The sequence below is a fragment of the Tauraco erythrolophus genome, chromosome 9 (genome assembly GCF_009769465.1).
Source record: "Tauraco erythrolophus isolate bTauEry1 chromosome 9, bTauEry1.pri, whole genome shotgun sequence".
Taxonomy (NCBI): Eukaryota; Metazoa; Chordata; class Aves; order Musophagiformes; family Musophagidae; genus Tauraco; species Tauraco erythrolophus.
Genome location: NC_141473.1, coordinates 19,414,222 through 19,426,079, shown reverse-complemented (window position 1 = coordinate 19,426,079; position 11,858 = coordinate 19,414,222). Strand labels below are relative to the sequence as shown.

Below are 11,858 nucleotides of genomic sequence, written 5' to 3'. Positions count from 1 at the left end.
TCTGTCTAAAGCTGTTGGCCTCATTCTAGGATAGCTGGCTGCAGACAGAATAGGTGTTTCTTCTGCTTGCTCCTCTGTGGGGTTTCTGTAAATTCACTTAGTCTCCAAAATTGGCACTCCAGTAACAACTACTATTCATCTCTGCCCACTCCTGACCCTATCTCGTTGCCCAGGACGTTGTTTGGCCAGACTGTAAAGCCTGCTGGTTAGAAGCCAGCTGGCAGGGGTTGGTGAAGGTGTGTGGGAGACTGTCGTATTTCCCTGGGAGGCCACACTGTGCAGTGTTAGGATTTTAACTGAATGCAGTGTGTAGCATCCCAGTGAAATTGGACATTGATGCCCCTGCTGGCGGTGCTGTTAAGACGTTCCGCTTCTGCTAAAGTCAAGGGAGAGGTGCCTGCCTTTCCTAGCAGGACTCAGCATCGCCCTTGGCTTGGATAACTGAAGCTGTCTCGTGCTCCACATAGCACTCACTTGCTGAGAAACAGATTTTAAATCAAGCTCAGCAACAAAACTGTAACTGTGTTTTACTGGCTACTCAAGTACTGTCTCTCTGCTTTTGTATGCGTGTTTCCATTTAACAAAGTAAGTTAGAGATGGCACTTACCTAACAGTGGCAGGGAGGAGGTAGCTCAGGGGCTGGCTGCTCTGGGCAACTGAGACTTTTTTTTTGAGTTTTTAAGAATTTTACAGAGACCAAGATGGGAACTTTCTTTAAGGAGAAAACAGAATTACCCTGCACATGCCTACCACTTAATAATCCACTCCAGCAAATAAAAAGAACCACTGTTTATTTAATTTGAAATAGATCAGTACAAAATGTACAGAAAAAGCAGTACAAATTTACAAATATACATAATCTGGTTTTGCATTCTTCGATCATCAGACTTCACAGTAGTCTATCTTAAAAAAAAATTCACATTCCTGATGCTGTCTCCTCTCACCTTCGTAACATTGCATCTGAATCCCACAGTCCAAACGGTTATGTGATGATTGGAGCTCTGTCCTCGAGCTCTTTATCAACCACAATTGCCAAACCCTATGTAAACCCCATTACTCAACTGCTTCTTTAAATTCACTTGGCACCTCAGTACACCTTCTTCCATTGCTCTTCCATGTATCACCACTCATTTAACATATTATTTTAATAGCGAGAATTTGGCAGAGACAAGAAAACGTTTGCAAGTATTCGCTATTTAGAGCTATTGGAAGGCTTGAGGGCAGATGCTAATGCAGTTGGAAATACTGCTGTCTAAGACAAAAGGAATTATATTGCTGGCAAAGATTGCATTAGGATGTAAAGCTCTATTAAGAAAAAGCTACAATGATATTGAAAATCATTTAAAATGACCTTTTAAATAAATAATTAATAAATAGTAATAAATAAACCCATTTTAAAACCAGTGGAATTATAACACTCAACCTGCCTTTAAAAATAATTTATCTGCATGATTGGTTGGTTGTGGTTTTTTTTTCAGTTTTCCGTGAAGATACTTCAAATGATCCAGTATCATAAATATTTTCAATAAAAATAGTAGTATGTTCAGTGCTCTTTTCCTCTGGGTTCGTACGAAGCATTTAAAAGCAGCAAAAAGAGAGCAGTCTGGTTTCTCTCCTCAGAACTTGCCTGCATGGACACTCTTATAGGAATTATCTTTCAGGCTGTTGAATATCTCTTTGGTGCCGTTCTGCCACTGAAGAACAAGGTCCATAGGAGTTTTCCCTTGCTGGTTAAAAAAGCAGAGGAAGCAAGATTTATTTTCAGCTGAGGAATACCAAGTACTTCATTCTTCCCTAAATATTTGTTCAGTGCACCTGTCTGATGTGAGACTCTCCTGCACGCACAGGGTCAGACTTACGCTCGCCTCCCTGAGATCAGAGTCCTTTTGCTCTACAGATCTAGCCCCAGTCCTGGTCAGACTCATGAGGAAATCTCCCTGGCTTTTAGTGGGTCTAAACCGTATTAGCAAATACCATGACTAGCAGAGCATGCAGGTGTTGCTTTTGATCTAGTTTAAACTGATTAGAAATACATTTAGATGAAACCTCAATAAGCCACTCCTGTATTTAATTGAGAATTCAGAAAAGAGTTTGTACTGGTTTAATGAGGTTATGAACCACATCTAAATTAAACAGGAGCAACTTTTGTGTGCAGACAAAGCCTGAGAGAGCAGGTCTCTGGCCTTTGGGGCTGTATCTTTCATCATTTCCGTACCCTGATAAGGGATAACACTGGGAGTGGCCCTGCTTCGGTGAGTGTGGACAGGGAGTGCAAAGTGCTGCAGTGACTGGTTTCTTCCTTGTCCCCTTAGTTTTTGATCAATTGCCAATCAAAAACATTGACTGGCATTAGTAAAACTCCCTGTCCGTGCCTCTGCTGCATCATTTGGGTTTGGGGGAAAGGGAGTTGTGATGTGCTGCATTTTAACGAGTGGTTGCAGAGCTCCAGCAACACGTGTGCTGCCGCAGTGGCGGTGAGCAAAAAGTCAGGTGTGAGGCTTCTTAAATTGAAGCTCTGCTGAGCCATGGGAATTTGTTGCCCAACCGTTAACTGCCAGTCATCCAGATGCAGGACTCGGGCTCACCACTGGCTGCGTGCGGGCTTCACAGAAAGGAAGTTTCTCTGACAAGATAAGATCTTTATTGTCTCAGCGGTGGTTGAAGCCCGGGAGCTGTCCAGAGAGCAAGTGTCTGTATGTTTAGGTCTTTTCCGTATATGATATGTGTAACTAACTCACAGAAAGATGTGATGTTTTAAGCCGCAGCTGACAGGTTCTGGTTTTAGAAGACGTACTAGTTTTTCCTCTTCTCCCTGACCTCCTCCAAGTTATACTTTCCCTGTGTCAGCTTTGCATTAATTAACTCTGAAGTGATCTAATTCAGTCTCTCTCAGCCTTGAAATCTATGAAACTGCTCTGAAGGCAAACTTATTCTAAAGCATTTTGAATTACTGTGAGTTTTGCTATTACTTACGCCGTTCTTTATGGTTAGATCTGCTCCATAGAGAATCAGAAGCCTGATCATTTTGTAGCGGTTCAGCCTCACGGCGTCATGCATCGGTGTGTCTCCTTCCTAGAGGCAGGAGACACGGGCCATAGCGTCAGTCGAACCGGTCCAGCGCCGCGGTCCAGCCCCAACCGCGTAGCCAGGGATTTTTACAGACAAGTGGAACTATCAAGGCAGACAGCGGCTTGATGCTACCCGATAGCTGGCAGGTAGGAAGTTGTTGGTACTTACTCTGTCTCTGGCATTGAGGTCTGCTTCGCAGGCAATCAGGTGCTCCCCGCAGTCGTACTGACCCGTTCTCACAGCCACGTGCAAAGGGGTGCTGAGCAGCTGAGGGGTGGGAGGAGGAAGCAGTCAGTGGCATGAAAGAAGTGAAGACCACTTCAAGAATGGCTACCAAAAATGGTCTACTGGGAGTAAGGGTCAGCTTTTCATCTCCAGTTTAAAAAGCTGCGGAGTCCCAGAAGCACATACCTTGTCTCTTGCATTTCTGTTTATCCCTTTGTCCAGTAAGAATTTCAGAACATCCAGGTTTCCCCCCCGGCACGCCCAGTGTAGGGCTGTAGATTCAAGCTGCAGAATGAAAAACAAATGGAAAGTAAATGAAATCATCGTATTTTATAAAAATTAAACCATTTTAATCAAATTTCTAAATTAATCCGAAATCATTTTCATGCAATTTAACCTAAAGCACAGCACTGTGATCACTGAGTTGTTTCTAGTAACAGCTTTTCTTATTTTGCCCTAATTTCTTTAGCACTGTGAATTTCTCACTCTTCACACTCATTGCATATTGCTCTTAAAGACAGAGATCTTGGCAATGCTGCTGTGAGAGAGGAAGTGTTTTGTCTATTCTGTGAAGTTAGAAGTTATCTTTAGCCAGGTATGTGGCTGGTATGTGCTACTTAGTATTTTTTATTCGATGCCTTTTGGGTTTTGAAATGCATAGAAAATTAATCTCAAAAGGAAAAAATAGTTTTGGTGGTGTTTTTTTAAAAAACAAAAAACAAAAAACACGCAGGTCCACAAAGCAAATTAGAACCCTTTTCCTCTACAATATTTAATTTCTGTGCACTAAGCTCTGCCAGGAGGGGTGGAATGTCCCTTGAAGGTCTCACTCTGCCTGTGGTTCCTCCTGTTTCTTACACCATCCACAAGCTCTGCTGGGTGAAGCGAGGGGGAGCAAGGCTGGCCCGTTCCAACTGTTTAGCAAAGGGACGAAGAGCTGGGAGCGGAGAAGCAAAAAACAGCTGCAGAAGCTGTTGATCCTCAGCTACCCTCGTGGCTGGCGTTCCGCGGGAGCAGGGGTCTCTCCCAAGCCCAGCCTTGAAATCCTGGTGGAGAATGTACGCATTGCACTGAGCCCTGGACACATGCGTGGGACAGTGGCATCTCCACCACCTGCTAGCAGGCTGAAGTGGCAGCCTGACCTCAGCTCTCTCACCCTATGTTGGGCTTTGCTGTTTGTGGCAGTCTGCTGGCCAGAGCGTTCCTCCGCTTCCTGTGTTTTCCAGCAACCATTTTGGCAAAGGGAGGCAGACACCCCCTCCTGAAAGGGGGTGTTAAGGATAAATTTACAAGACGCTGCAAGGCCTTTTAATGGTCCTCTTCTATAGGAAGCACTTTAAGTGCTTCTCTTGGAACTTACAAAACAATGAGCAGGTTTTGGAAAGAAGTGTGAGTCGCTGCGCATACCATGTCTTTCTGTTCCAGCTGGGCTCCAGCTTCCACCAACTTTTTCACCACCTCTAGGTGTCCTTCAGAGCATGCCCTGTGCAATGCAGTGCGTTTGTACTGGCAATTAAAAGAGTGCAAGGTCAGATATTAAACATGGCACAATGAGATATCTTTAAATCTTTTCTCCTCACCTCCCTAGGATGATGGCAAATACATACTTTATACTGGTTCATTTTCAAGAGCTAATACTTTTGAGACCTGAAATCTGCTAAATTTTGCTAGCATCCTGATAGCTAGCTGGGAGCTGCCTACCCACCATTTTAAAGGGTGTGAGAAATATCTGCAGTATGCCATTCAAATTTAAAATGATGCCTGTTGAGTTCCCCCATCCAACATACCACCCTGCCATTTGCAAACGCAGCTTATATGTTATGGAGTATGAGGGCAGGCAGCATCACTTCTTTTTGTCGTTCTGCAGACGAATTTCTTGTCTGTTCATCTGTAGCATTGGAAGACCACCTGTTACAGAAAATCAGGGTCTCCTGGGCACCGATAGCTCTCTCTTAAATATAAAGATTCTTTTGAGGTAATATTACTTTGAAGGGTCCCAATGGCCCCTTTATCACTAGAAAACTTGATATACAAAACTCTCAGTGTTTACGTACTTTCCCCCTACCCTTTTTTTCTCCTCAAAGTGTGCAACCTGCAAAACCTAGTGGTAAAAGCTATTTTTGCTCTGTAATAACCTCTCTTCTGTTGCAGGCTTTGCAGTAAGAAGGAAGATTGTACCTCATCGCAGACATTTGGATCCCCTTTGTCTGACAGATATTTTTCAATTACTGGCAACTTATTCTCCAATGCAGCTCTAAAGAATGTGGGTATATCCACTGGTCCTGTCTGATGAAAAGAAATATACAGGGTGTAAATGCGTGTGGTGCAGAACCCCATCAAATGCTTCCCCAGAAGAAGGTACTTTGAAATAACTTACAATAACTTCTGGTTCGGGTTCCTTTAAAACGGGTGCTTTCACTTTCCTGCATTTTTTCTTCTTCTTCAGCTGAATAATTTTTTCAAGATCCTCTAAGTTTTCAAGTTTTGACCTCTCCTCTAGTTTCTTCTTCTTCAGCTGAAACAAATCAGGGAAGCCAGCAAGTTGAGCTGAATGTGACCACCTCTCCTTTTCAGAGTGACAGGACAGTGTGTGCTACTGTTCAGCTGAATTCAATTAAGACTAGATGAACTTTGAAATAGTTAAAGTAGTTGTGCTGGTTTGGGTTTTGTGGGGTTCTTTTGTGCAGCTAGGGCTAATTGACCATTAGAATAAGTTACTAAATGTGTGAGAAATTCTGCATCGTCTATAGTTTCTCATGCATCATTGGACCTCTTCCTAGATGCTGCTTCAGCCATATGTTGTGAGATATGTACCATGAATTTTTGGTCTGTGTTAGGCCAGGAGTCCGAGCAGCACTGCAATCCTTTCTGGCCTAACAATTTAAGAAATCTCATGTTCAGTTTATGAGAGCTGGGAAGTGCCTGCAGTTTTAGCCGACTTCTACCAAGCATTTTTTCTTCAACTGTTTTTATGATGCAGCCCCTGATTTATTGTAACTTAATCCTCTTTGATGAAAAATATACCCTGAAGGGAATAGCAACGTTTATACAGATTTTGGCGTTTCAATCAACAAGGGCTACGTTTTGTTAAACTACAAAGAATGTCCCCACTATCCTCAGAGGGGCAGTTTGATAAATGTTTAAGACTTACTTCAAGCCTGCTTGTAAAAAGCATCGCTGCATGCAGTCAGTATGGAGCACTGCTAACATCAAGGGCAAACGTATTGCCTGAACTGAGGGCCAGATCCCTCACACCATGAAGTGTCCTTGGCTTCAGAAGAAGGATTCAAAAACAAGGGGTAACTCAGGGTGAATACAAATGATAGATTCTGTCCCATGATGTCATTAAGGGTAGATACGTTGGTGCGACTCTGTCATATGGTATACATTTGTTTTTAGCTGAATTCTTATCCAAGTTATTTCCACCTCTTCATTTTACTATTCTCTATGTTTAGTGTTTGATCTGCAGATCATTTACTTACTGGAAAATAATTATGTTGGCTGAGTGGGCTGTGGATCAACTACAAACCCAAAAGGTTCTTAGGATCCTGTTTTGGAGGAACTCAGAAAACCTCTGTAGTGAGTAATGATCTCCCTGGTGAAGGTGAAGGTCAATAGTGTTTATTTTAATATTTGTTGGGCTCACTTTCCCACCCTTCTTTCTTCAGAACGAAGTCTTATGTCCCCTGCTAGTTAAACATTTTCATTCCCAAATCACTTTAAATTTTTAGGTTAGTCGGTTGCTTATTCACCAAAGAATTTAAGATGTTACAGCTACTGTATTTTTGGGAAAAAAAAGCATCAATTCTTAGGGATATAGGGAGAATTGTCATGCTCCAAGAATACAAAATGGTACTTTTCTGTAGACCAGTATCAGTTTCATTTGTAATTTCTTTTCCCAAATGTGCTAGTAAGCACATGTTTTCATAAAAGAGTATTTTCATGGTAGATAAGGCTTCTGGCTTCAGAAATGCACTCTTACATCTTTCTTGCATTAGTTATTTTTGGTAGCAGTCATTAGGTGTGCAAGCTGAAGGTGTCTTACTGGCTGTGTTTGTTCCCCCTTTACTGACAGCTGGCAGCAGGCGACTCTGGGCTGGAGGGAGCCCCAGGGTTTCGGTCAGACATTATAGGGGGAGTTTTGGGTTCTGTGTCACAACATTACTGCCTGCATCTGTAGGCTACAAGAATAAGAAGATCTCCGTGGCATTCAATTGACTTTAGACCAACCTCCTTTGGTAGTGATCTCCCAAGGGTTCATCTATCTCACCATGCATGTATTTCTAACTTAGAAAGAGGCAAAACTTCAAGGACTGAAGCAGAAAGTGCACACAGGATGATAAAAAGCCAAGCACAAAACCCAGGAGCCTACCTCTGCTTCTAGTTTTTTCTCCTTCTCATATGCCAGATCACCTCGGGTCAGTGAGTGTTCAGGGACCGTCTTTAGGTCCTCCTGCTTCTCTAATCTTACAGCAGCTTCATACTCTCCATTTTTGAAGTCCTCAGGGAGGAAGCTTCCAGTCTCTTTATCGTCAGCTTTCTTCCCAGTCACCTGTAGAAGCAAACGTGGTATCATCTAAGCAGCAGTTTCGTGACTGCAGTAGCCACTCCCTGGGAACATGGATTACCTAGAGGCTAATTACATGTCATTCCTATCCTGCTCTAGAAGCGTGTGACAGACAGAGTGCAGACCTCATTCAGCCGGTGCCCGGATTAACTGTGAACAGCTAGAGCAATCTTGCTTGCAAGCAGATCTCCTGCACCCACACAGCAACCCCCCCTTGGCACCTTCAGGGCTTGGGTCAAGGTCCATGAGGCCACCTCGCGGTCTGACTGCTTGCTTGACTGGGGCCAAGAGGCTGCTGCACTGACAAAAGGCAGTGAGTTGGGAAGAGCGACTTTTTTGTTTGGCATTTTCTTGTTTGTTCACTTGCCAGCATGTGCCAGAGTCTTCAGAAGGCTGCAAAAGGTTGAGGTGGAAAGAGCCACCCTAACCAGCCACCAGCACCCTGCGAATGCTGAGCAGGGGAAGGAACTGAGCAGGTAGAGTGGGAGGAGAGGCTTTCTCCCTCGGGACCTTACAGTTTTACTGAAACACATCCAATGCAGCTAAATTGGGTGTCTGAGTAATTTCAAGGCTGGTTTTGCCCATCACTGTCAGTACCAAAGTCCCCAATTATAGCACTCGTCAGAGTAGCAGAAGGTAGTTCCTGCACAGAAGCTATGTGATGCTGTTCAGCAGCATAGCTTTCAATAGCTTTTGGAAATATTTCTGATGCTCTATTAAGTGTGTGCAAAGAGATAACTTGTTAAACTTAGTAGAGGCTGTTGTGTATTTTGAGAGTGGTTCAGTAAATTCATGTGTCCTGGACTGCGTTTCCATACAATTACCTTGTAAAATTGTGTTTCTTATGGAATTTAACACTAGAGAAACTGTTGGGGCCTTGCCAAAGAATTTAAGACAACATTAACTAGTTCGGCTCTACAGCAGTTGCATCTTAACATAGCCATCAGGGGAAAAAAAGTGGTCTCTGTATGATGTTCCAGTGTTATACTGGATCATTCCTGTTTTCCCAGTTTATTGCTCAAATCAGGCATTCTTAGTCTGAACTCTGCAGTGGAATGTCCCATTACTTGTGGTCTAGCTTAGACATTGATATTTTTCAAAGACTTCTTGTGCCATGAACAGCAGTGGATATAGGAACAGTTAGTTTGTTATTAGAAAGTAATACTTATTACTACTGTTGGTTTAGATTTGGAAAATACTTTGGTTTCTCTGCGTCAATACCTCCTCCCAGTCTCTTACTGGATTGGAATTACTCAATGTGACCATAAACTTAATAGCTTCTAAAAAAAAAAAAATGAAAATCAAGGTCAAAGGAAAACACAGAGCTAAATTTGGTCAGTCTCTTCTTCCTGGTGAACTATGTTCTGATGCAAAATCCAAACAGCTAAGTAGTTGTATCAGTGGTAAGCCCCCTTCCCAAGGAGAAGTTAAGGTGAGAATATAGTAGGATAACCTGCAGTGTATACAGGTTTATACCTAGAGCACAGCAGCGCTGGTACCCTGTCAGCGCACCTGAATGACCCACAAAGGTTGTCTCTCTCTGCCTGGTATAATGACAGTCTAGGAAGAAAACTGATTATGAATAAAGGAAAGAAGGTTGTACCTACCAGCTCCTCTACTTTCATCATCATCATATTTGCCAGTGTTTGAAGGTTGTACTCCGGTATGGCTGAAACTCCCAAGTGCTTGAGCCAGCTCTGCAGGGACCACCACGCCAGCTTTGCTTATATATCTTTGGGAGACCTGTGCCTGAATGAGATAATCTTCCAACCTGGGAATCCAACTATGCCCCTTGGGCTTGCCAGCTGAGAGGTAGGCTCATACTCATTCCAGACATGTTAACGAGCCAGATCTGGTGTCGAGGCAGGGAGGGGGGCGTCAGTTGGGCGAGGAAGGGTGAGCCTCACAGTCTAACCACACCGAGTATGTGAATCGGAATGAAATGTGAGCTCATCATTCTTTTGGCAATGACCGCACCGCTCAGCAATGCGAGTCATTCTGTGTTTCCAGTGCCCACTAGGACAGCTGTCTGTTGATATAGCGTTATAACTTCATCTTTTTTTTTTCCTATTTTTTTTTTTTAAACGACATTCAGATGACTGTAAGACACTGGAAAGGGTAAATGGCTTATGTACAATACCTGTAGTAATATCTTCCTGATAAATGGAAGTCCCAGAAAGCCATTCTTTTCATTGCTATTTATTCTTGGATGATAAACAGTTTTAGGGGAAAGGATTTTTCTCGTCATGATGGCAGTCTTCTATATTTGTTGGAAGGAATTCTCTGAAGGGATTACTAAGCCAGAATGATGTCTCTGGTGCTAAAAGGGCCTATGACATGATAAGTTACAATCAGTGTAAGATCTCAAAACAGCAAGCTTTGCATTTTTCTGGAACTTTGTCAGTGATCATAAGCAGAATAATAAATTGTGTCCTATTATGCTAAAAAAAAAAAAAAAGGTAAAACTAATACTGTTTTCTCAGGCAAAGTTTTTCTTTTGGATATGAGAGCATAGGATATGAGCATAGGGATATAAGATATGAGAGCGTTTGGATATGAGAGAATAGGGGCACAGAAGTGATTTGTTCATTTTTACAGATAAGATGGGATATAGACAAATATATACAGATGATGTGTGCATTTTAGGGAAAAGGGTTTACTGAGTCCTTTGGAAAAGGTTTTCTTGTGTTGTGAATCAGAGTAGCCTGGAAGCAGGAGAATGAACACCAGCAGAGGGCAATTTTATAAAAGGAAGATGCACTAATCTTTGCATTTAAAGAGTGTGGATAAATGCCAAGAAAAATCAGTTCTGTCATTCTGCAATGCTTGAAGCTCCTGTCTGGTGAGGTATAAGCCTGGCTGTAGGCATCCAGGTCACCTGGCTGAAATGAATACAACTGCTCAGGTGCTTCAAGTACAACATGTTCATAAGTGCTTCACCAAATCAAGACTTAACTATCTTGGGTGTTGTTTATATCATTAGCATCATTAGCGTGCTGCATTCCTGAGATTGACCTTTCAAGGTGTCTCTCCTCTGAACTATCTCCCAGTAATCTGAGTACAGCCAAACTTGTCTTCTAGTGCCCATCATACCTATGCCCTCCCTTTCCCTGAAATGAAGCTGGACATCAGGTGGTTCCTTTACTGCTCAGAATATATATTACATTAGAGGATGAGCCCCAGAACTAAAATAGAGTATGTGGCAGCAAGAGAACCTTTCAAAACACTTTTTTTCCAAACCTAAGTACAGCCAGGCTATCATTCCCCAAAAGTGGTACATCTTAAATCACACTACTGGGTTTTTTTTCACAGCAGTTTTGTACTCCTGCTATGTATCTACATGATAAGAGGCAGCTCGGTTTGGCTTTTTGTCATTTACAAATGTGCTGTAACAGCTTATCTCAGTTTGTTTTGTTCTGTGACACTTATTTGGGAGATTGTCTTAAAGTCCACAGCCCTAACAGGACAGCTGCAAAGGCTGCTTCTGATTTAGTGGAAACAGATCACAGCAGAGACCTGATGTGGGAAGGGAAATGTGGGGGTTTGCTTTAAGAACAAAAACCATTTAAGAAGCTGTGAACTACCTCTGGCCCCATTGTATTTGAAGCTTAGTTGAAAGGGGTTTTTTATTTCCTTTTAAACAGCCTTTACTTTTCCTCTTTTTTAAACAGTCTGATATGTAAAACTGACTCAGCAAAACCTAAACTGGGAGGTTTAAGTGGATAGATCTTCCTCTGCAAATAGTATGTAAATCCAGAGCCAGAGTAGCTTTACAGTAAACCTCAGTGCTCTGCGGGGAAACAGAAACCCACTTCTCACATCATGAGTGCTACCAAAAAAACCCAGCTTATTTAGATGTGTTCAGTAATTATCTTTAAAATGTCCCATCTCTGATGACTAAAAGAATAATAAAGAATAGAAAAGACTCTTCCTTGATTGTCCTGAGTTTCTGTGTGAACAGTGTGGCACACAGAAACACACTTCAGCCAGAGGCTGG

General features: G+C 42.5%; 1 protein-coding gene across 1 annotated transcript; it reads right to left on the bottom strand.

The window, feature by feature from the left end:
• Window positions 1-1,616: 1,616 nt before the first annotated feature.
• ANKRD1 (ankyrin repeat domain 1) lies at window positions 1,617-9,495 on the bottom strand. Its single transcript, XM_086616765.1, has 9 exons — window positions 9,469-9,495; window positions 7,667-7,846; window positions 5,672-5,809; window positions 5,473-5,580; window positions 4,702-4,800; window positions 3,481-3,579; window positions 3,238-3,336; window positions 2,974-3,072; window positions 1,617-1,727 (listed from the first exon to the last, which is right to left on the bottom strand). Exons 1-9 carry the CDS (start codon window positions 9,493-9,495, stop codon window positions 1,617-1,619), a joined length of 960 nt encoding a protein of 319 aa, XP_086472891.1.
• Between the last annotated feature and the right edge of the window lie 2,363 nt (window positions 9,496-11,858).